Source organism: Talpa europaea (assembly GCF_964194135.1).
Source record: "Talpa europaea genome assembly, chromosome: 8".
Taxonomy (NCBI): Eukaryota; Metazoa; Chordata; class Mammalia; order Eulipotyphla; family Talpidae; genus Talpa; species Talpa europaea.
In genome coordinates this window covers 87,564,830-87,590,380 of record NC_140075.1, presented here as the reverse complement: position 1 = coordinate 87,590,380, position 25,551 = coordinate 87,564,830, and the positions used below count along the sequence as shown (strand labels likewise).

At 39.9% G+C, this 25,551-nt stretch overlaps 1 protein-coding gene across 1 annotated transcript in view; it reads left to right on the top strand.

The window, feature by feature from the left end:
- Positions 1-25,551, top strand: part of ARMH4 (armadillo like helical domain containing 4) — a gene marked incomplete at both ends in the record, with an annotated part of 106,524 nt that overhangs the window by 76,141 nt on the left and 4,832 nt on the right. The window contains one exon of the mRNA XM_084239555.1: positions 25,464-25,495. Within this exon, the coding sequence (XP_084095681.1) occupies positions 25,464-25,495 (32 nt within the window). The remainder of the gene's footprint in view (positions 1-25,463; positions 25,496-25,551) is intronic.

Sequence of the window (25,551 nt, the reverse complement as noted above, 5' to 3'; positions counted from 1 at the left end):
CCAGGGTGTGAGTACTCAGTGGATTTTAAAATGCAGGGCTGGATAGTTTGTTGAGTGTTTGGATCACATTTTGTACATTTAAATCTTTTTTTTTTTTTTAAAGATTTTATTTATTTATACAAGCACTGGATACAGTCAGATGCGCGGGAGGGTGAGAGAATTCACCAGAGCCAGAGTGGAGAGCAGAACAGGCAGACTGACAAAATATAACTGCCGAGGGGAGCAGTGGGCCAGCAGGAGAGGTCTGCGTGCCATGTGGGACTCTCGCCGGTGGCCGGGGATCGAACCGGGGAGGCCCCTACATTTAAATCTTTAAACAAATCCCTCAGAGATTCAATTTAAAAGCAGTATATTAAGCATGTGTTCTACAAAATTCTGAGACCCTGTTTTGAAGTCAGCTCCCATTAAATTTGTTACTGGAAGGCGGTGACTGAGTGCCGAAAGTGTATAGCAGTGCTTCTCCAAACCTCACTGAGCATTTGAGTCACCTGAGGTCTGATAAAAGCAGGAAACAGCTACTGATTCAGCAGGTGCCTGGTGAAGCCAGCATTCCTGCATTTCTGAGAAGCTACTAGGTGATGTCTGGATGCTGCTTGTCTGTGATTCAGCTTTGAAAGGATGTACTTGTTCCTATTTCCTCTTAACATGACATTTTAAAGATGCTCTGCTTCTGATTAATTGAATATGAGGTGATTATGTTGTTCATGTTAAAGTTATCTGCATATGTGAGTCTTTTAAAATGATAAGATCCTGGGCCTCCCTGGTGGCGCAGGCAGTTGAGTGCCGCACTGTGAAGCTGTCCGCAGCCTCTGCAGTGTGGGTTTGATCCCGGCCGGCTGGCAAGAATCCCACATGGCACAGCAGACCTCTCCTGTCTCACCCACTGCTCTCCTCAGCAGTGTATTTCATCAGTCTGCCTGTTCTGTTCCCTGCTCTGTCTCTGGTGAATCCTCTCACCCTCCTGTGCATCTGGCTTATACCCCAGATCTTATATAAATAAATAAATCTTTAAAAAATGATAAGATCCTGAGACCAACAAAAAGCCCTGTTATTTTCACCTCACTTTCTTCATTGAGTCTCACACACTTTTTCCTTAGCACTTCCTAAATCAAAACTGTTTGTCAAATGAATGACTGAAAATTTAACTAAATATTTGTTGTGTTCCAAGTAGTAAGTAAAGGATATATAAATTTCTTTTTTTTATGATTTATTTATTTATACAAGAACTGGGGTACAGTCAGAGGCATGGGAGGGTGAGAGAATTCACCAGAGTGGGAAGCAGAACAGGTAGACAGACTGAAGACACTGCTGAGGGGAGTAGCAGGTGAGGTAGGAGAGGTCTGCTGCGCCACGTGGGTTTCTCCCTGGCCAGCCAGGGAATGGAACCCATGCTACAGAGGTTGCAGACAGCTTCACAGCACTGTGCTCAACCTGCTGCACCACTGGGGAGGCCCAGATATATACATTTCTTCGACCTGGGACATATTTGTCACTCTTTCTACCAAAATGTAACATGTAAGAGGAAACATGAGCCTATGGAATATAGAAATCTTTTTCTTAGTGCTTTCTTTTCCTCTCTGCAGCAGAGATCGTTGATTAGCACATGGCTTTAGTATTCCTCAGGACTCCGGGAGCCACAGCAGCCATTTTGATTGCAATCACACAGGCTTACATTGCTTTTTCCGGTTAGCGGTGGCAGCATTGTCTGTGCCTTTCTTAAAAACTAAGGCTAAGGGAGATAGTACCTCCAGTTGTCCATGAGCCAGGACAGTTGGGAAATAATGGGTAAATTTGTTGCCCTGGACCAAATCCAAATGAAACAAAAGAATTAAGTGGTGAGACATGAAAATTTATCTTTTGATCTAATTTTTCAAAATGTGGTATTTTGTACTCAAACCATCACAAATTCTGTGTAACACTACATGACTTGGTAGATTTGCTGGAAGAGACACTCCTACATATTTGCTTTAGGAAAAAGAAAGCACATCCTTGGAAATTATGTAGTTGGGAAGCTATATAGGTATACCTTAGTAGGTAGCTAGCTCTTCATTGCTTATTTCAAATAGTCTCAAAAGCTTTCTCATCACTCAGTAGACCAACATAAAAACTGAAGGGAGTGGAAAGTGACCTTATTAATGCTGTAGAATCTATGTGCTACCAGTCTCCATATGCATGTGACATGGTTTATGAGCTCATTCACCCCAGACTGGCTTATTTAGTTCCATCTGGCACTTCACTGGTAGAGTCGCAACTTGACTTTGTCATCACTTCCATGCTGTACTTGACTGTGAGCTCTGAGGCCACAGGCCAGGGTTTGAGTCCTGATTCCAGCACTTACTGAGTAACTTCACACAAGGTATTTTCCTATTTGTGTGTCTTAGCATCATTTCCTGTAAAGTGGGGATAGTAGGAAAAAGTCTTTGAGAGTATCTCAAATACTAAGTCTCAGCATTAATTTCTCAGCATCCCAACTCCAAAAAGCTAAATTGTTTTAGTGTTTCAGGGCTTACAACCTAGCATTTGATAACATATTTATAAATGCATAGACAAGTGAGAAAACAAGACATAAAGACACATGCATGGCAATACTATTAGGTGATATGGCGGATGTGACCCACAACACATGTAAGTATTCTTTACTAACCAAAGTTAGGGAAACTTAGGTAAGAATCTGGCAATACTAGAGACAACAGAGCATGTTTCTGGACACAGGGACCACCCTCACAACACCTCTGTTTAACGGAGGATGGAAGGGAGAAAGGACAATCAGCCTTTTTTTTTAAATAAAGTTTTATTGATTTACTATTGGTTTACATTTACAGTACATTTACTAGTTTTCTTGGTAGAATGATGGATGCCTTTATAATTTTAGCTGTGTTGGGTGTTGCCTCAGCTGAGCAGTCAGTCGTCTTGGCCTGGACTAATGGGGTGCTATTTATTGTGGACCTTCGAATGAGTTAGCCCTCTTATGAGAGTGGCAGTGCATTAAAGTCTTGTGATATCTGTCAGCTTCCTGACCTGGTTCATCCAGGTTGCTGCTGAAGAGGGGTGTTTGACTGACTTGTTGTTTTCCAAAATGATCAACTAGTCCTAGAAATGGATTTGGTTAATTTCTCTCTCATCATTCAGTGCTGCTCTTTGAATTACACTATTGAGCTGCATAGATTTTTGCATCACTGCAGATCATTAGGAGAAGCAAATGAATAAACTGTATTGGATTTGATCACCTGCCCCCAATAGAGCCTTGGATCCCATACCTGATCAGCTATATAAGGCTACCTGATCAGCCATAGTTGCATTCCTGAAAGACATTCTGTCTCACTTTATAGTATACAAAGAACAGTGACTAGGAAGTCTTTATTTTATTTGTAAAATTATCCTCAATTAATGTCCTACATTCCTATTTGTGACATAATGGCACATAACATAATTATCATTATGAGGTGTGGGAGTTTAATGCCAGACACTCTGCCCAGCTCTGTTGCCTCTTCCTAAGTAAACCTACCTTGTAATTAATAAGATTAGGTGGTTGCCAGGGCCTGAGGAGAGAGAGAAAGGGGGAATTTTTGCCTAATGGTCATAGGGTTTTGGTTTTTCAAGGTGAAAAAAGTTCTGCAGATCTGTTGCACATCAATCTGAATATACGTAATGCTCTTGACCTGTAGATGTAAAAATGGTTAAGGTGGTGTTATATTATGTGTTCTCCCCCCACACACAATTAAGAAAACAAAAACAATGAAAAAAAAAAAAAGACAAAAAGAGAGAAAAAACTCCAACGTGAGGCAAGAACTGGCTAAACAACTGGGTTTTTCTTTCTCTGGTTGCTCAGCTCAGCAGCCCATGCCTTACCTCAGCCCCTTGCCCTGGCACTCATCGCTGATTCTGTGTCTGTGTCTGGTCTCCACATGTTCTTCCTTCATCAGTTGCTCATTGTGGGAGAATCCAGTTACACACAAGGGTGATTTGTTTTCCGTGGGTGGCAACCAGGCCCAAAGGAGAGAGAGAGAGAGGAAGGCATGGATTTGAGTAGTTTGAGTAAGACTTTCAGGACTATGGTCCTTGCTGGACTTCCCTGGACTGCACTGAATGTGAATAAAGCAGCCAGCAGCTCTACTCCTGCCTCTGCAGACCTGTGAGAAGGTTCTGCTTGTCCCCTCCCCTTTCCACATTACCACATCTGCACACTTAGATAGTGCCATACTAATGGAATTTTCCTTGCCAGCTGGAAAATCAAAGCACAGAAGTGAAAGTCACCTGGAAAATGCTCTCCTTTGAAGGCAACCGTTAGAAGGTGAATGCCACGCTGTGGGATGTGAGATGTGCACTGTAGACAAATTACCGTAAAATCCAGATTTAAGTCAGTTGTTTTGATTCTCCACATGAGAACCTCGATGAATACAAAAGCTTTTACAAAAAATGCTTCTGGGTGAAATCAGTTACTTTCTAAGCCACAGGAACACTGAATCATAAAGGGAACCAACTAGGATTCAGGATTAGAATTCAGTAGCTGAGATTAAAAAAACAAGTCTTGCTTCTTCCTGAACTGTTGCGGAAGCACCTGTGTCATTAGCAGGGTGAGCTCACAGCATGGCGACCTCATGTCACTAGTCACTAACTTAGAAAATCCTCAGAGGGAAGTGAGTTCTCTCCCCAAGTTTCCATTGTAGTAAAATTACTCCTTAACTGGTGCCTTTGTTCATTATTTGTGACAGACATCTTTGCCACTATGGAGGCTTGTGATATTCATTCCCTGTGAGATGATAAGCTCTGAGAAGGCAAGAACCAGCTCTAGTTCATCATCTCTGCATCCATCCTCCAGCCAGTTCTGCTTACAGAAGAAGTTTAATACTCTGTTGAATTTAATCTGCAAAGATAATTTATGTAGGTTTACCAGGTTCAAAACAATGGCCCTTCTAGGTGTACCTCCTTGCTTCTACTTTGTAACTTAAGATAGATGCTATTTTTGGTGATGAAACTGTCATACATAAAACTTACTGCTAACACAGAGAGGGTGAGAGGCTCTTTGGGACAAAAAAGTGAAATGTGAGTATCTATGATTATGGCATTTTTTTGTAGTTCAGAAACAAGTATATCTTGCAGCGGTGAAAGATTGTCTATTCTCTATGGCACAGTTTTTCTTTGGTTTTGTTAAAAGTTTCTCTCTCATCAGTGAGGCTTAATGCTATTTTGATCCAAAGTCCAATGGTTGATTTTTTTCATCTATGAAGTAAAAGGTTAATTATGGGCATGAAGTTTTTCCAAATTGCATTTGAATGCACTTCTCTCTTCTCACTTGATGTCAGTCACTGAAAAAGATGATTTTCCTCTGTTTTCCCTTCTCTTGCGTTTTACATCATCTCTCATGTTTCTCCTCTTGCTCATACTATCATATCCTTTTTATATTCCTTTACTTCTTTTCATTTCCAGCAACATTTTTTTGTGATTTGTTGTTGTTCCCTTCAAAACAATTGCCCTTCTCTTGGAACAAGTGCCAAGTTCTCTCCGGAAGCAGACACGCATAATGTGCTTACTGCCGAGGTGAACATTCCAATCATCTGAAGGGCAGGAGAAAGCCACACTGGTCAGTAGTATAGGAATAGTTTTTATCATCACCACACAAACTCAGTTTTCCTTTTAGGCAACCTCTGATTCATTTTGGGCAAATAAGCTTTTTGAAAAGTGTGCCATTCTTCAGGGCCCCACAGCCATTATCCTAGCCACTTCATGGAGCTTGATGCCTTTATCTGTTTAGAATGTAAGAAGTTTTAGTTAGCAAAGCTCATAGCAGATGACACATGGCAGATGACAAGGCAAAAGCTGCTGTTGTCTTCAAAGAGGGAGCCCTTGTTATTCCTATTGTGAGATTTTGTGTCTTTAAGTTTCAGATAGTACAGTGCCACCTCTACCTCTCTTGTGAGGAGTTCTCTGGGGCAACATGTGTATGTTCATACTCTGCTGACCGGGGTCCTTTTTGCAGAAGTCTCCTGGAACTAAATTGGTTCCTTTAAAAGCTTCTTCCCTGTCATACCCAAGACTAGAGCGGAAAGTTACTTTGGGCTGGTCAACCACGAGTGTAGCTTGGAAACAACATTGGGCGCCAAACTGTTATGGAGGAGCCCCGATATAAAAACGGGTTGCCTGGCTGTGGGTGCTCACCCGCGCGCTTAAAAGGGACTTATTAATACTCCACTACAGGCACACACACAAGGTTAATAAAGGTTTATTTATAAGGGAAAGGGAATTAAGGAAATGTACAACTCAGGGAGAAAATAGGGAAATAAAGTCTTTAATGTGTCCTACCTGATCCACCGACCTGGAAACCCAAAGGCACTCCGAGAGCTGGCCGAGCACTGCGAGCTGGCGGAGAGCCAAAAAGGGAACCCCCCAAAGCCCACGTGTCTGGATTTATACCAAACCTGGCTGCTTAACCCCACCCTCAGGTTCCAGCAACCTTCCCTTTGGTGGTGATGGGATTTGTCTCTCCCAATGTCTTTTGGCTTTGGTCTGGAGTGGGGGTGGGGTCCACAAAGCATGTATGGAATTAGCTTTAGGACATACTTTTACACCTAACAGAGACACTTTCCTTTTCTGCTTAGAGAGTATTTCTAAACTCTGCCTCGCTTTGCTTCAGACCTGCTTGATCATCTGGTTTCCTTGGTTTCTGTCCTATTGATATCTACCAAGATTCTTTTACTGTGCTTAGCTTTTCTGGTGGATGTCTAAATTGGATCACTTGCTTGGCTTTTTGACTTTGTGAGTCCCTGAGTTCCTTTTTTCCTATTTCTATGCGGTGTGACCTTCGCCTCTCACCCAATCTCCTAATTACTGCAGCTCATACCAGCCTAGTTCTATGGCCTCAGGTAGTATCCTACTTGTTGGGAGAGGAGAGAAGTCAAACTCTACCATTAATTTTGAAATGCAAATACCTCATTTGATAAGTGTGTGCAGTTATGGAAGAGAGCATAGTCTCTGGAGTCAGGCTCCCTTGGATTCAAATCCTAAGTCTGCCACTTACAAGCTGTGTGATCTTGAGCAAGTTAATTGCCCTCTCTTGCCTAGTTCTTTCAATTACACAACAGAGATAGTGACTGCCTGTCTTACATTGTCCGTATGAACAGTAAACAAGTTAGCTCATGTAATAGGCTTTACATATTATATCTGCTGTATAGTAAGCACCGTATAGAATTAACTGTTACTAGGAAATTGAAGCCCACATTCACTGAAGTGTGACTCTGTGAGAAAGAAGAGTGATGCATTAGATCATACATAAATTATCTGTGCAGATCAAATTCAACAAGTATTAAGCTTCCTTCCTCTCTAACCAGGAACTGGTTCTTGCCTTCACAGAACTTATCATCTCACAGGGAATGAATATCACAAGCCTCCATAGTGGCAAAGATGGCTGTCACAAATAATGAACAAAGGCACCAGTTAAGGAGTAATTTTACTACAATGGAAACTTGGGGAGAAAACTTGCTTTCCTCTGAGGATTTTCTAAGTTAGGAGGGCACCATGCTGTGAGCTCACCCTGCTAATGACACAGGTGCTTCTGCAACAGTTCAGGAAGGAGCAAGACTTGTTTTTTTAATCTCAACTACTGAATTCTAATTCTGAATCCTAGTTTGAAAGCCTGCATTTGCCTTGTGTGAATGATCCATTCTCAGATATGAATGTTGTGACATTGAGGCAGCGATAGGAAGGCAGGCCTATCCATGGTTCCTGGAGAGAAGAGTGGAGGGGATGGAGTCCCTTGCAGCACATGTGGCCTAAGCCTGAGCCTACAGGACCAACTCTGTAGCAGCTGGTGTCATATAGTGACTGGTGGTGTCACTAGGATTTTATTGGGATTCTGTTTATGAATTTGTTTTGGTTTTATCATCATCTAGAAGAGTTATCACAAAGTAGGGACTGCTTTTAAGTAACAGTATAATAAAAAATAATTTGTTAGCACTGGAGTACCTTAAGAAATTTTGTCTTGTAGGGCCTCCCCAGTGGCACAGTGGTTGAGCTCTGGGCTGCGAAGCTGCCTGCAGCCTCTGCAGTGCTGGTTTGATCCCCAGCTGCCGGGCGAGGGTCCCACCTGGCACGCAGACCTCTCCTGCCGCCCGCTGCTCCCCTCAGCAGTGTACTTTGTCAGTCTGCCTGTTCTGCAATCTGCTCTGGCTCTTATGGATTCTCTCACCCTCCCGCGCTTCTGACTGTGCCCAGTGCTTGTATAAATAAATAAATAAATCTTTAAAAAAAAATTTATCTTGTAAAATATGTCTGTCCATCTGTTTCTCAAACTTGAGAAAGACTAGACCACTCTGTGGTTCCCAAATGCCAGTTCATGAATTATGCTAATCACGTTTAAAAAAATTCCTTGGGGAGCTTGTTAGAAACACAGACCCTTGGGCTGGGTCACAGAGCTGCTGAGCTCAGCCTGTGATTCTGTATTTTTGCTGAATTGCTTCACAGGTGATTCTGCTAAGCAACAGGTTTGGTCATTTCGGAGTTGATGTTTCAATATTCTTTATAGTCCTGGGATCTTTGGATTCACTGTCTTCATTTTCAAAATTGATATAATAGTACTTGTCCTTTTCTTACTGCACAGTTCTGTAGTAGAAACTAATGAGGCAATTTTCATAAGTGTTCTTGGAATAAATATATAATTTAAATGTAATATATTGAGGCCAGAACTGAACTAGATCGTCTCAGGATGTGAGTTGTTCCCTAGGAAAAGGGGTGACTCAGGTCCTTGGGGAGCATCAGCAGGCTGCATTTTGCTGCCTGGGATCCAGTTTCTTCAAATGTTGGTCCATCTCTGGAAGAGAGTCAAGTTCAATGAATGAAGTCTGGTACATTACTGTGAAATTTACAGATGAGCAACTTGGTATTAACAGAGGCAGGAAGACTTGACAGGAAGGTCTGGGGTGAAAAACCCTATGTTTTTTTTTAAATAGAGATGTAATTCATATATAACATTAGGTATCCAACTAATGTTAACCACGCAGGTGTCCAACATAATGATATTTTTGTATAACTGCAAAACGATCTCTATTTAGTTAATATTTTTTGTAATGAGAGTTTTTAAGATCTAGTCTCTTAGCAACTTTCAGATACACATTACAGTATTATTAAATGTATCTATGCTTATTGTATTTATTTCAGAGTCCCACAAATGGGGTGACTTAAAACAAGAGAAATGTACCATCTCACAATTTGGGGGGCTGGAAGTTAAAATCAAGATGCTGGCAGAATTGGTTCCTTCTTGAATCTACTGCTTGCTTCTCTCCTAGTTTTTTGCATTACAGGAAATCCTTAGTGTCCTTTAACTTGAATCACATTTCTACCTCTGTTGTTGCATGGCCACTTTCTCCCTGTGTGTCCCTGTCTTCACACAGCATCCTTGTCTCTGTGCCTCTTCTAATAACACCACCAGTCATATTGGATTAAGAGTTCATCCTGGGCCTCCCCAGTGGCGCAGCGGTTGAGCGCTGGGTTGCGAATCTGCCCGCAGCCTCTGCAGCACTGTTTCGATCCCCAGCTGCTCCCCGGCCACTGGAGGAGGGTCCCACAGGGCGCGCAGACCTCTCCTGCCACCCGCTGCTCCCCTCAGCAGTGTACTTCGGTCATTCTGCCTGCTCTGCTCCCCGCTCTGGCTCTGGTGAATTCTCTCACCCTCTCCACGCTTCTGACTGTACCCAGTGCTTGTATAAATAAATAAATAAATCTTTTTTAAAAAAAAAAAAGAGTTCATCCTACTCCAGTAGAACTTCATTTTTTTTTAGCTAACTATTTGCTAGCACCCTATTCCCAATTAGGTGATATGTTGGGGTACTGAGGGTTAGGGCATCAACCTGTCTCTTTGGGGGACACAATTGAACCCATACATTGTAGGGAAACATGGTATGTTTTACATTTCTGAGTGGATGCTTTTCCAGAAATTAATTTGAAATGTATAGGGCATTACCCCTTAGAAGCCAGGTTATATATCATGCTGAGGTCCCTGGGGCAGCCCATAATGACTGATGTAGCTCACAATGTACCAGCAATAGAATTTATTCTAATGGTTCTGTAGAATCTAACCAGTGCAGCAGAAGAGGTCTCAGTGGGAAATATGTTCCAAATTTCAACTTGGGGTGCTGAGAACACATTTCTCCCCAGCATACCTGTGTTTATTTCTTGATTTATCTGTGCTTATTTATATTTTCTTTTCCCCTTTTTTTGTTCTATGTTGTTATTATACTTCAAGTGTCATGTGGATAGAGTTGAAAGTGGGGAAGGGGAATGGTGTGGGCTTCAAGTAGTCATTCCTATTCTCCACTAAAATTAACTATTTATAATCCCATTTTCTCAGCATCCTTTCTGCAATTCTGTTTTCAGTATATGAACTTTTCTATTGGGTGTGAGAAGTTTCAGCAAGTTCAATCAGATCACAAAGTGTCTAGTAAAGAGGCTCTCAGAAATGAGAAATAGGATATTTGGAGGAGTTTATATTGCATATCTTTTGTAGCAGTGTTGAAATAAAGTCTTTGTGCTACTGCATCCCTCTCCTTCTGTCCCAGGATCCTAAATGAGTCATTATCATCTGTTTGGGAAAGGCCTGAATCCTTTAAATGGCAAAACGTTAATGGGAAAGACGAAAAATTCCCCATGAAAACCCCTTTTTTTTTTTATCACTAAGTAGTGTTCCATTGTGTATATATACCACATCTTCTTGATCCGGTCATCTGTTTGGGGGCATTTAGGTTGTTACCACATCTTAGCTATTGTAAATAGTGCTGCAGTAAACATAGGAGTGCAGGTTTCCTTTTGAATTAGTGTTTTTGTGTCCCTTGGGTAGATTCCTAGAAGTGGAATTGCTATCATAGAGTAGATCCATTTTTAGTCTTTTGCAAGTCCTCTACACAGTTTTCCTTAGTGACTGGGCCCATTTATATTGCCACCAGCAGTGTAAGTGAGTTCCTTTTTCACCATGTTCTCATCAGCATTTGTTGCTTCTGGTTTTTTTTTTTTTTTTTAACATGGGCCATTCTCAAAGGTGTGAGGTGGTCAGTGAGAGTTGCCCATATAAAAGAAACAGGAAACAATGAGTGTTGGTGAGGATGTGGAGAAAAAGGAACCCCCTCCAACACTGCTGTAAAAAAAAAAAAAAAAAAGTTGTGGGGTGGTATCTCATTGTGGTCTTGATTTGCATTTCCTTGATAATAAATGATGTCTAACTTTTTATTTTTTTCATATGCTTGGTGGCCATTTGCATTTCTTCTTTGGAGAAGTGGGTTTTTTTTTTTTTGTTTGTTTAGCTCTTCTGCCATTTGTTTTATTGGATTACTTTGTTTTTGTTGAGTTGAGTAAGCTGTAGATTTTTGATATCAGTTCCTTATTATATATATGGTATGCAAATGCTTTGTCCCATTCAATAGGGTGTGTCTTTGCTTCGGTTGCTGTCTCTTTTGCTGTATTGAAGCTTTTTAGTTTGATGTAGTACTAAAGATGTTTCTGAATGTGGCAACATGGATGGAGCTGGAAGGGATTATGCTAAGTAAAATAAATCAGAAGGAGAAAGATAAATATCTGATGGTTTCACTTACATGTATAGAGAAATTGAACAAAAGGTCATGAAAAAGACAAAACTTGTGAGTTGTCCATAGAGTTGAGGCAAACAGAGGTGTGGGAGAGGGGTAAAAACAAGGGAGGAAGTAGCACAAGGATATGGTAGAGATGGATCATTACTGCTATGGTGGTAGGAGAACTATGAGGACTACATCTGAAGGGCGAAATCAAATACTGTCCAAAAATGAACAACTATGTAAGAAAATAAATAAATTTTAAAAAATCAAATTAAAAAAACTGATTTCCAAAACAGCATCAATTCTGCCAGCATTTTCAAGAACTTTCTGACTGTTAAAATAAGCAATTGATTTAGCTCAACAATGATTCTGTGCTCTGGTTATTTTAAGCATTTAGCCCTAATTTTAAAGAACCAGTGGTTATGTAATAAATAATACCAATGTGCCTTTAAAAAAAGAAACCTTTTTTTGAAATCAGATGTGAGATATTGGTAAAGTGTTGTCAACACAGTGTGTCCAAATATCATCAGAATAATCAGGTCTGAATAACTCATTTAAATAGACTTTTCTTTTTTCCTTGATTAAAAGGGATTGTGTAGACCAGGTCCTCTGTGAAGCATGGTCCAGTCAGGGTTATGTGTGCAGTTTGGGAGAGACACCTGGGAAGCAAAGAGGGAAGGGGCAGGAGTAGGAGTAGCTTTCAGATTGCAGTGCGGGCCTGACTTCGGTGGAAGGAGCAGCATGAGGTAGGAGGAATGGATGGGAAAGGACTCAGATGACAGCTCAGTTCTGAGATGGATTGAGTCCAAGGTTTCCCCGTCCCCTTTCCACAGGAATGGGCCTCCTATGGCAGCCCAAGGGCTCAGCCATCGCCTGGAGCAGTCGGGGGAAACCCGGATGCCCCACAAATGTGTTGTCGATCCAGGAGTTGGGGAGGGTAACTTATGCTTCCCCATAGCAGCAGAGTTAAGCAGTAAATTTCCATAACTTCCATGGAGATGGAGATCTCTGGGGCCCATTAACTTAGAAGGTAAAATGACATTTTTTTTTTTTTAAGATTTATTCATTTATGCATTCAAGAACTGGGGTACAGGCCAGTGGTGTGGGGGGGGTGGGTGAGAGGATTCACCAGATACAGAATGGGGAACAAAACAGGCAGACTGACTGAGAGAAGCAGCAGGTGAGTCAGGAGAGGTCTGCTGCGCCGTGTGGGTTGCTCCCTGGCCGGCCAGGGGATGGAGCTCATGCTGCAGAGGCGGCAGACTGCTTCATAGGTTGCATCTTAACCCCTTTCGCCACCAAGGAGGCCCCAGTAAAATGACATTCTTACTTTTAGGAATTTCTACCCGCATTTTTGTGTTTTGTCCAATCATGATTGTAGGCAATAGACACAGTAGTATTCACAGTATGTCTTTCTCACATGTCTCATATCACATTGTAGTTGTCATAGTTAACTTAATATATCATTTATCTTCATCATTATGTTGAGATTATGGTAGTTATTAGACCCACCACTACATCTTAATTAATGAGAATAAAAAGGCACGTTTACTATTGTATCACACATTAAAAATAAAATTGTTAATGAGATTTAAATATAGTTCTTCAGAGCTCTACATACTTTTATTTTATGCATTTATTAACATTATCCCAAGAAAGGGTCCATCATCTATTTGACAGAGAGGCCCACTGTACAAAAATGGTTAACACCTCTCCTGCAGGTAGTATGCAGCAGGGCCATGTTTATTCTATCAGCCTAATAGAGTGGCCCTCTACCTGGTTCCAAAACAGTGCCTCTGTGCTCATGGGACTTTATCATCAAGGGAGATGAGTCTTTAATTCCTCTGCATGTGGTACTGGAGCTGCAGCAGTGACCAAGACAGACACCATGCCAACCTCAGAGTTTAATCAATCAGCTACAGAAAAGGCAGTCATTAAACAGAAACAATTGTGGTCGTGTTACTGTGTGGTGTGTGATGTTATAAACCTGATAACAATGGGACACTCTAGATGCCCCTGGAGAGGGGAATAGTGGGCAAGCAGATCTCCCTGAAAAGGGCCCTCTAGCTTGGCCTGGAAGTGAGTAGGGGTGGGTTAGAAAAGGAGGTGGAGACAGGTTAGACGAAGTCTGAAGGAGGACTTAGCTTGTTGTAAGAACTGAGATCATGCAGCCCTTTGTAAACGATGTGAAGAAGTTTAGACTTTTTTCTCCGTGGACAACAGGACGCTTTGAAGGGCTTTTAAGCAAGGAATGATGTCTTTCTCTGTCTGTAACTTTTAAAAAACTTGATGTCACATGACTTGCAACACTATATATGATTTAGGGGTATAGGTTCACACCTCTTCAGATGTGTGTTGCCACACCAGAACCAACACCAAAGCACCAATAATCCTTTGCCATAGACAGTTTGGCCCCCTTTTTCCTTATTTGAAACCCTTCCCCACCCCATCCCCATGCCTTCTGGTAGCCTCAATTCTTCAGTCAGATTTCTTTTTTTTTTTAAATAAATTTTATTTTTATGTTCCCCATACAATTGCAACCCCCTTATTTTGACCCCAATCCCTCCCCTCCCCGCCCCCCCACCACCCATAGAGTGTCTCTGGTTCATAGTTGTTTGTTGATTTTGATTTTCACTTTCTTATAGTTATTCATTTTCCTGGTCCCTTATTTAAGTTTTCTAGATTCCTGCTATGAGTGAGACCATCCGGTATTTTTCTTTTTCTTTCTGGCTTATTTCACTGAGGATGATCCCTTCCAGCGCCATCCGTGTTGCTACAAATTGCATGTGTTTATCTTTTTTGAATGCTGAGTAATATTCCATGGTGTATATGTGCCACATCTTCTTGATCCAGCCATCTATTTTGGGGCATTTGGGTTGTTTCCAAAGCTTAGCTATTGTAAACAGTGCTGCTATAAACATAGGGGTGCGGGTGCTCTTTGGAATTGATGTTTCTGTGTCCTTTGGGTAAATACCTAGGAGTGGAATTGCTGGATCATATGGAAGCTCTATGTTCAGTAGGTCCAGAAATCTCCACACAGCTCTCCATAGTGGTTGGACCAGTTTGCACTCCCACCAACAGTGCAGGAGAGTTCCTTTTTCTCCACATCCTCGCCAACATTTGAAAATAATCCAGTCAAAAAATGGGCAGAAGAGCTAAAAAGAAACTTCTCTGAAGAGGAAATGCAAATGGCCAACAGACATATGAAAAAATGTTCAACATCACTTGTAATCAGGGAAATACAAATCAAAACTACCATGAGATACCATCTCACACCAGTGAGAATGGCACATCTTCAGTCAGATTTCTGGGTTTGTTTGGATTTAGTTTGTCTAGTCCTTTGTTTTGTTTCTTTTTTTTTTAATTTTATTTTTTATTTACGTATACAAGCACTGGGTACAGTCAGAAGTGTGGGAGGGTGAGAGAATTCACCAGAGCCAGAGCGGGGAGCAGGGCAGGCAGAAGGACCGAAGTATACTGCTGAGGGGAGCAGCGGGCGGCAGGAGAGGTCTGCGCGCCATGTGGGACCCTCCTCTGGTGGCCGGGAAGCAGCCAGGGATCGAGCAGGCGCTGCAGAGGCTGCGGGCAGCTTCGCAACCCTGTGCCACCTGGGAGGCCCTGTTTTGTTTTTTTACATTTCACATATGAGTGAAATCATCCACTGTTTTTCTCCTGACTTATTTCACTTAGTATAACATGTCCAGTTCCATTCACGTTGTCAGAAATAGCAAGATTTCATCTATCTTTTTTTTAAATATAATGGTATTAATTGTTATTACACAACTGTATTTTTTTAAAAGATTTATTTATTTATACAAGAACCGGGGTGCAGGCCAGATGCGTGGGAGTGTGAGAGGATTCACCAGAGACAGAATGGGGAACAGAACAGGCAGACTGATGAAATACACTGTTGAGGGGAGCAGTGGGCATGACAGGAGAGTTCTGACATGCCCATGTGGGACCCTCGCCAGCCGGCTGGGATCGAACCGGCACTGCAGAGGCTACGGACAGCTTCACAGCGCTGCACTCAATTGCCTGCGCCACAAGGCGAGGCCCTATCATCTCTTTTTTACAGCTGAGTATTATTCCATTGTGTATATACGCCATGTCTTCTTAATCTACCACTCTGTCATTATTGCACTTACAGGCTGTCTCCACATCTTGGCTATTGTAAATACTGCTGCAGTAAACATGTGAGTGCATATGTACTTTCAAATTAGTTTTGCATTCTCTGAATAAATACCAAGGAATGAAATTGCTGGATCCTGTGGTAAATCTGTTTTTAATATTTTGAGGAGCCTCCATATTGTTCTCCATAGGGTTTGGAACAGTGTGTATTCCCATCAAAGTGTATAAGGGTTCCTTTTCTCCTCACCAACATTTGTTGTTTCTGGTTTTATTGATATGGGCCATTCTCATGGGAGTGAGGTGAGATTGCCTTTTTAAAATATTGTTTGGAAAATAACCAGAAGCTCTTGTGGTAGATACTAGGTGAAAAATGATGGCAGCTTCCTATGATGTATGTGGTTGGAGTGAACAAAGTTAAGGAAGACTACTGAAATTATTGTTTGATTTCTTTTGGGCTTTATGTGAATGCTCAGGTCTGGAATTTCAGTTTGCTACACTGTCATTAACTAAATTTTTGGAAGCACTCTATTTAGAGTAGGATGTTCATAGTAGCTTCCGTTCTCTCTGAGCTTGGAAAAATATTTCTCTATAGTGTTGGACCAGGGAGAAAGTTGATATTATTTGGTTAGGTTCTCTTAGTGTAAATTTGTCAATTGCTGCTGCAGCATTGGGCTTTAGAGGTTTGCATTAAGCAGAAAATAAACTTATCATTAATAATGTAGTTATATTGCTAGTTAAACAAAAGATCTCTGGCTGTTTCTTCATAAGAAACTTGTGAATGGGTTCAAGGTTTGTTTGTTCCTAGGTAAAAACAAATTCATTTTAGTTGATGGCTAATTCAGGGCCATGCACAGTTAGGCAACTCTTTTATTGCTAGTGTTTAATTGATGCTCAGAGCTTTGGGATTTAATTATATTTGCTGAAAAAAATACAATTCAATTTCTCTTCCTCCTTTTTAAACATAACTGCAGTCTTTATTTTAATTCATAAATATATGAGGCTTTATAGATGTTTTCTGACATAGTGCTTGGTACTGATTAGATAATTAATAAATGTTGGATTCTTTTTCTAATTGAATGAAAACAAATGAAATAAGAAACTTAGCTGTGGCTTTACTTCTGGCTTCTATTTCTTACCTAGCAGTTGACCTTGTACATTTTATGATTACTCCAGAGAAATAAATAATTTAAGTGGGGAATTGTTTTAATAAAAAACTTTTAAATGAAACTATTCTAGTCATCAGGGCAGATTGATTTGAATGTGATGTTGGGTTTTGTTTCTGAAGTTTATGTCAAGGGTTGTATTGACTATGTTTTCTTCTATGTATTTTATGGTTTCATGTCTTATATCCATGTCTGTTATCCATGATTTTTGTGTATGGTGTGAAATGGTGGTCTAGTTCCATTTTTTTTGCATGTGGCAGTCCAAGGTGGCCCACATATTGGGCCACCTTCCTTGTTCCAGTGGATATTCTTCACTCCTTTATCACAGATTAGTTGTCCATATACATGTAGTTTTATTTCAGGGCTCTCAATTCTATTCTGTTGGTCTGTGTGTCTGTTTTTGTGAAGTACCATGCTATTTTAATTATTATGGCTTTATAGTACAGTCTGAAGTCTGGCAACTAGTATAACACTACCATTTTCCTTCCACCTTTTCAATCTGGTGAGCTTTGGTTATTTGGGGTCTTTTGTGTTTCTATATGAATTTCAGTAATATTTGTTTCATTTCTTTGAAAAATAACCATTTAGATTTTTGTTTAGATTGCATTGAAGCTGTAAATTGCTTTGAGTGGGATGGATATTTTGATTCTTCCAGTCCATGAACAGGTAATTTCTTTCCATTTCTCTGTGTTGTCTTCTCTTCCTTTTAACAATGTCTCATAGTTTTCCTTGCATAGGTCCTTTGCCTCCTTTGTTAAGTTTGTTCCTAGGTATTTAATTTTGGGGGTGAGATTGTAAATGGGATGGCTTTCTTAATTTCTTCTTTTTCTAGTTCACTGTTTGAATATAGGAAGGCAGCTCATTTTTTATCTTTTGATTTGGTAGTCTGTCAGTTTGCCGAACTGCTTTATTGTCTTAATTAGTTGTTCTGTGGAGTCTTTAGGGTTCTCTATGTATATTATCATTTTATCAGCAAATAATGACAGCTTTACTTCTTCTATCCCAATTTGGATTCCTTTTATAGCTTTCTCTTGCCTCATTGCTTTAGCTAGGACTTTCAATACTATCTTGAATAGTAGTAGTGACAGTGGACACCCTTGTCTTGTACTGGATCATAGTGGAAAGGCTTTCAGCTTTTCACCACTATAAATGATTCTAGCTATCTGATTGTCATAGTTGACTTTAATTATGTTAAGACATATTCCATTTACTCCTCATTTTTCAAGGATTTGCATCATAAATGGATGCTGAATCTTATCAAATGCTTTCTCAGCATCTATTTATAAGATTTTATGGGTTTTGCTTTCCTTTTTGTTGATGTGTTGAATTATGTTGACTGATTTTTGAATGTTGAACCTTCTGTTCCTGGTCTAAATTCCACTTGGTTATGATGTATAATCTTTTTAATACATTTTTAGATTTAGTTTTATAAGACTTTATTGAGGATTTTAGCATCTGTGTTCATTAGGAAGAGTGATTTTTAGCTTTCTTTTTTGGTGCTGTCTTTGGTTTTGATATTAATGTAATGTTGCCCTCATAAAATGTATCTGGGAGTATTCATTATTTCTAAATTTTTGAAAGCGTTCAAGCATAGTAGGTATTAGTTCATCTTTGACAGTTTGGTAAAACTCGCTTTTGAAGCCATCTGGTCCTGGACTTTTGTTTTTTGATTACTGTTTCAATTTCTTTGTGATTGGTTTGTTTGGATTTTCTATTTCATTCCTATTCAGTCTTGGATGATAGTATGTCTGTCTCATCTAGGTTGTTGAATTTGTTTGCATGTAAATATTCATAGTAATCTCATTATCTTCTGGATTTCTGTGGTGCCTTTTATAACTTCTCATCTTTCCTTTCTAACTCTATCGAGTATTCTTCCTTTTTATGAAGACCACCGTAGTGCAGACCCAGTTTTCCACTTCGAATTTATTTCATCTATTGGCTGAACATGGCACTAGGGAAATGGGAGCTTCATGTTGATTAAGTAGAACCACGTCAGAAGCAGCAGAGAACCATCGGCACACATGCAACTTCAGTGTTACCTGGTTATTAGCCAATCTTCCCTTTGTCTCAGCCCTATGCACATGCCATGGTTTCTATCACAGGGTGTTGAAAACACCAAAATTTATAAAAAAAGAGAGGATTACTTGGGGTCCTTGTCTTGAAGCTAAAGTAGCCCATCATTTGTTATAAAATTTAGGCTAAGGAGTGACATGTATCTGGAGATGGCAAGTTTTAGATTCACTGCATCTGGCAAGCAACACACAAACTTGACTTTGCACTGGAGGTCAACCTATTATTTTTTTTTTTCACAAATGGATTGAGAATCAGATAATGAAAATGTGAAGAAAGACCCCTTAAGAGTAAGCTGGGTAACATTTCAGATCTCCTGAGTATGGCCTTGATGCTGCTGAGCGATAAAACCATAGATTGAAAACCTCAGTGCTCAGCAGAACTTTCAAGTGTTTCTTAGGCAAGGAACATTGATTTTTTTTTTTTTTTTGTTTGTCTTGCTTTTTTTCTCACAATGAGGATAGAGGAGGGCCATAGACAAGTTATTTTCTCTCCTGGTGAGGAATGTTGTATAGCATGTTTCTCTCTTTAGGAAGACAAAAGCAAACATGCCTCATTTATACACTAAGTATTTCAGTATGGTTTAAGGTCATGACAACCTTCTCAGAGTTGGCAACAACACAGTTTATAGTTGCTCAGTGTTAGCATTGATAAATGATCCTGTGAAGACACAGGTTGATTATAAGACTTTCTCTTTGCACCTTTCCGGTAGGTATTTAGTATCAATCCTAAGCTTGCAGTTAACTAAAGACATTCTTAATGTTACTTGAAAGTTAGAGATTAGGGTATCTGGGTTCTTGTATATGTCTCTGTAAATATCAGTGCAAAACCTTCAGAATTAATTGCTTCTTAGATGCACTATTACTGCTCTCTTAGTCCTATGCAAAGAATTAGGTCGTTCTATTCATTGGAATCTTGCTGTTCTGTAATTATGTGAAGAGCAAATGATTATAGATAGGGTTTCTGTGTGATTTTAAAGCAGGTAAATTTAGCATCATTACAGAATAATCTGTAGTTGGAAAAACTTAAGGTTCTTTAAAAATATACAGATAATATTTAAAACTTGGTAAGTTTTATTATTCTTAAATGGGTTATATAAGTTGGAAAAAGCTTTGTCTACTTCTTGGGCTAGAAGAGGCACATATAGTTAAATAACAAGAAAGAAAAAGCTGGTCTCCATTTAGTTCTTGACACTGCAGAAACACTGTAATTGAAATTTAGTTGCATATTCTTTGAACAAAGGACAATGTCCTGTTATTTCATTTTTTATTTAAGTGGAACATACATTTTCTCTTTGCATTGATTAAGATGAAAATCATTTCCCATAATATTGAAGATGTAAATGATGTTAAAATAATTTGATTATAAAAGAGACTGTATTTATAACCCTTTCAAGATTGAACCTGAGCTAAGTGGAATTTGCTATGGAGTACATCTTGCACAATGCTATCTAGAAAGGCTGTAGTTTGTAATTCAGGTAGCCTTATAGTCCTTCTTTTAGAATTAAGTTAGATAAATGGATATGGCATCTGCCATGAATTGGGCCAGCTTACCTGTCTTCCTTGCCCCTTACTTTTGCCCATTCTAGAAGGTTATTTAAAAAAAAAAAAAAAGAATTGGTATGGCAAAGGAGAGGCCAGCCTATGTGATGGTTGTAGGTTAGTGTCTTAGTTTGAGGATTCCCTAAAAGTAGACCCTGAATCTAGATTCAGGCACAAGAAATGTATTTGGGAAGTGACCATGGGAATCATGTAGAATGAGGAAGTGAGCAGGGGTGGGTGGAGAGCCAGGAAAGGACTATTGTGGACTATTGCTGGGTCTCCTTGCTGCTGTGGATTAGCTGAGAAGTTGTATGGAACATGTCTCCTGAGAGAGGACAACTTGGGGAATTTACCCAAGTGGTAGGAAAAATAATGACCCTCCAAGATATGCCCATCCTAGTTCCCAGAACCTGGGAATACCTTACAAAGGGATGAAAGGATGCAGATGTGATTGAATTAAGGACTTAGAAGTGGAGAGATGCTCACAAGGGTACTTTTAAGAGAAAACTAGGAGGATCAATCACAGGAGAAAACATGGCAAAGAAAACACAGATGAGTGAATGAGAGTGAGAAAGCAAGAAGGGGGGGTTATATTGCTATGTTGTTGACTTTGAAGCTGGGAAGAAGGGGCCATGAGACAAGGGGTACAGATAACCTCTAGAAACTGGAAAAGGCAAGGAAATATATTCTCCCCTTGTGCCTTCAGAAGGAGCCAACTCTGCTGACACCTTGACTTAGTCCATGAGACTGACTTTGGACTGCTGACCCCTGGAAATATAAGATAATAAATTTGTGTTGTTTTAAGCAATTGAATTTGGATAGCAGCAAAAGGAAATGAATGTGCCTATCAACTGTTGGCCCTCATTGATTGAGGATGGCTAATTGGGCAATATTTTCTCAGTGCTTAGGGCCAGCCCTCTACAGGTTCCTACAACTGGAAGACACTCACAGGCAGAGAGACCTTTAGGTCTGTGCAGGATAGAAGCCATCTACAGTCTGCAGGGCAGCTTTGCACTAGGCCAGTACCAATGGACTTGGCAGCACCTGGACAAAGAATTTGAACAGTGGAATGGGAAAACTCCCTCAGAAACACCTTTGTATTGTTTCATATGAAAAATTCAGGTTTTTGAGCCTCTTTGTCCATTCCTTCTCTGTCTCTTTTCCTCCCTCTTCCTTTCTCTTTTTCCTGGCCCTTACAGGTTGGGATTCCTGGCATTATGACCTTGGCCTTGTTCAGTCTCACACTGTGATGGTTAATTCTTTGTGCCAATTTGCCTGAGCCATGGTCTGGCCAGATGGTTGACCATGCATTATTTTGGGTGTGTGAGTATGTTTCTGGTGAGATTAATTTTTAGTCTGTAGACTGGCTAAAACAGGTTGCCTCCTGTAATGAGTGATTGGGCCTCTTTCAATCAACTGAAGGTTTGACTAGATCAAAACACTGACACTTTTTGAGCAAATTCCTTGCCCACATCCAAGAAGTTATAACAATCCCTACCCTCTTTACCAATGTGTTGTTTTTCTATTTTAAAAAATTGGGTCTCTTGGTTTTCCTCTTCATAAAGAGTCCTTTCTTTTTATTAAAAAGGTGTTTTTTATTTCTCTTCTTGCTTTTGCATTCCCTTGCCAACTTCTGTTGCTTAAGTTTTAAAATGATCACTGTGTGAAATGTATTTGGAACATTTGTTGAAAGTTTTGCTGAGAACATTATACAGAATCCTCATGAAAAAGAATCATGCTTACTTGAAAATTGTGCACTCACTGAAAGGCAATAAATATTCACTGAAAGAAGAAAGAAATATTTATGAAGCACCTGAAAGTCCAGTACCATGTTACTCCTCCTAGCGGACACCAGAGAAGCACAGAGTGGACCCGTAGGGGTCTCATGGTCTTGGTTGGGAAACAACCAGGCTTAGCCATGTCCACCAAATCCTGTCCCACTGTCTTCCATGTATCTCCCCTCACTAGCCCAGAAGACTTTTGTCCAGTTTTGTTTTCTGTAGCTCCTATTCTGACCTACAGAACTGAAGCCGTTGAATGTGTGCTTCAAACAGTCTGAACACAGCTTATGTTCTCTGCAGATGTGGATGCGTGCCTTCTGGGAAATCACTGCATCAGGGAGCTATCCAAAGCAGAACTCCAACATTTACTCTAAAAACCTAAGATATGGACATGTTTGCCAGTAAGACCTGCCTTGATAAGGCCTCACTTAAAACAGTTCTGTTGGCAGTGAATTGCCTACAGTTCAAAATCTCACCAGTGCCTCAGATGCTGGCTTGACCAGTACTGCCCTTTCCTCCTCTCCTGCTACCCTGCTCCTGCCTTCCAGAGAAGTCAGCTGGCTCCAACCCGCCTCTTTAATGAGGTGCCCACATCCATATCCCTGCTTCCACCTCTCTTTTGTTCTTTATGTTTAATACCCAGCTCATGCCCTGATCTCAAACATCTTGCTTTAGGGGTCGAGTTTTGGCTTTGTCGGCTTTCCTTCTCTGTACCTCACCTTCTCCATCTTATATTGCTGCTTGTCATCCTCATCTCATAAACCTGATCATGTCACCCTTTTCTCACTGGCATTAGGTTCCTGTATCTTCCACTGTCCCTGTATAGATCATAGTGTCTGGTTGAGAAGATGTGCATAATAAATATTTGTTGAATGAGTAGATGAGTTGATTTTCTGTTGCCTGAATTTAAATTTTTGTATTGGGCTTAGAAAAGATGTCAACACAATACTCATATTTTGTATGTCTGTCTTTCTCTTCTCCTGTTCTATTTTTATTGTTTTTGTTTTCTCATTTCTCTACACCAGCACTGTACTAGAAACATTGCATATGTTATTTATGTTATTTACAGAATCTACAAGACAGGTGTTACCATATTCATTTTACATGTGAGGAAACTGAAGTCTCTACAGGTTCTTGAGTTGCTCCAGGTCATGCAGGGTTTCAGGGGGTACCACTCCTAGACTCATTCCTGAGGTTCCTGCACTTCCTTCTTTTGACCTTCCCTGACCTTGATCTTACCCTGATTGGTCACCACTATCTTTGCCTGATTATCAGTTGAGACAGAAGGAGTGATGAAGAAAGGACAGACCTGAGAGCTCATGTCAAGATCTTGATAGGAGAGATTGAAGCTAAGAGTTGAAGCAGATAGAAGAACTAAAGCTATCTCTACATTTTCAGTCTGAGAGATAAGCAGGGTGGTATCTCCAGAAGAAAAAGGCAGTTGGGAAGTCATACTCCTGTCTGTTGTTTAGTCAGATAATGATTGGCGTTCCAGTGACTCTATTCCCTGGTTCACCATGGGCAAATCTATTAGCTTCTGTGGGTTGCAGTGTCTCATCTGTTACCTAAGTGTCACCTTTCCTGAGTCTCAAGTTTGCTGGTTAAACGATGCAGTATGTGTGAATGTGTATTGTAAGAGGTAAAGCTGCATGCATGTTAGCTGTCATCACTACTGTCAGGTATTAATGAACACAGTCAAATTATAAATATAGACACCAACATCTTGGGTAAATTATGTCTCTGCCAGGGAACATCAAACTATGTATGACCCATGGTCCAAATCTGGCCTGATGCCTATTTTTATATGGTCCATGAGCAAAGGATGTTTTGTATTTTATTTTTGTCATGTTTTTTAATTGAGATAACATTGGTTTACACATACTTTGTGATTCAGAGGTATAGGATCAACCTCTTCAAATGTATGTTACCGCACCACACCTGCCACCAAGGCACCCACTGTGTTTTATATTTTAATGTGTTTGAAAGAAATGAAAAGAAAAATATTGGTGACATAGAAAAGTTGGATGAGATTCAAATTTCAATGTCTACAAATAATGTTTGTTGGGACATAACCAAACTTATTCTTTTATGCTACATTCTCATGCAACGACAGAGATGAGTGTGGCAGAGATTGTATGACCTGTAGAGTCGTACAAACAACACAGGTATGGCTTGGCCCTCTAGGTTTTCCTCATCTACCCCTCTGGGGGGCCATTTCTGGGTCTGCCATCTGTCCTTCCTTAATATCTGTTGAAGTTCCCAGAGAGGAAAGGAAATTGAAGGAAATCTTGAAAATTTTTTAAAAACTAATTTGTTTAATAATAATGGTAGAATAAAAATATATTTGTCTTTTTCTCCTTTTGATACTTTTTAAAAATGAATTTTTATGGAGTTTGGAAACAATATTATAACTATTAAAGACAATTAAAGAAAAACTCCCCCCACCTACTAGTAACTTCAAACCATCCTTCCCATGGCCATCTTAGTGTGTGTTTTTGTTTTGATTGACATTTTCTCACACTCTTTGCACCTATGTTTCCAAGTGCTTGCCATGGTCTATATAACATTTCATAGCTAATCTGCCCTATTCAGTTGACTTTTAGAAGTATTTTGTTGATTGTTGCATATATGGTGGTTATGTTGCGATAGAATTTTGCAGTTTGCAAGCTATGCAAATTTCAGAAATACTTCCTATTCTTGCCCCTGGTCAAATTTTTCTTCTTCAAATGTTATTGCAAATGCTTCTCTTTGGAGCCAGTGCTGGCCTGTCTATTGCCCTTTTCTACCTTACTAGGCTTTGACATTGATTCAAGTGCAGAATTCCCGCTGAGCTTAAAAACTGAGCAAGGTGAAAAAATAAAGCTAAGGAGAAAATGTCAGCTGAGAAATGAACCTGATATTTTCAAGGTGACTTCCTCTCTCCTTCCTCAGGCCCCACCCTAAAGCATTCATGAATAATAGGAATACAATTAGCAAACAAAAATAATCTCTGTTAATCTAATGATGATATAAGGGACATGTTTTTTGCTCTGTTCATTTTAGACAAATGAGAATAAAAACAATACTGTCATTATGTTAATAGTGTTGACTCTTTCACTGTATTTCAAGCAATAAAACCTTCATTTTATCAAATTAACTTAATACCATGAAATACAAATAATCACTTTAACTTAATGAAATATAAATAAAAAGATGACTATTTACATTTTATTCTCTTATTTTCTTTAGTGAGAAGCTGGATGGAAAAGCTAAAAGACAAGGTAAGAGGAGTATTTTCTTCCCTTGGATTTATCTTAGTGGGCAAGTCTTTGGCAAA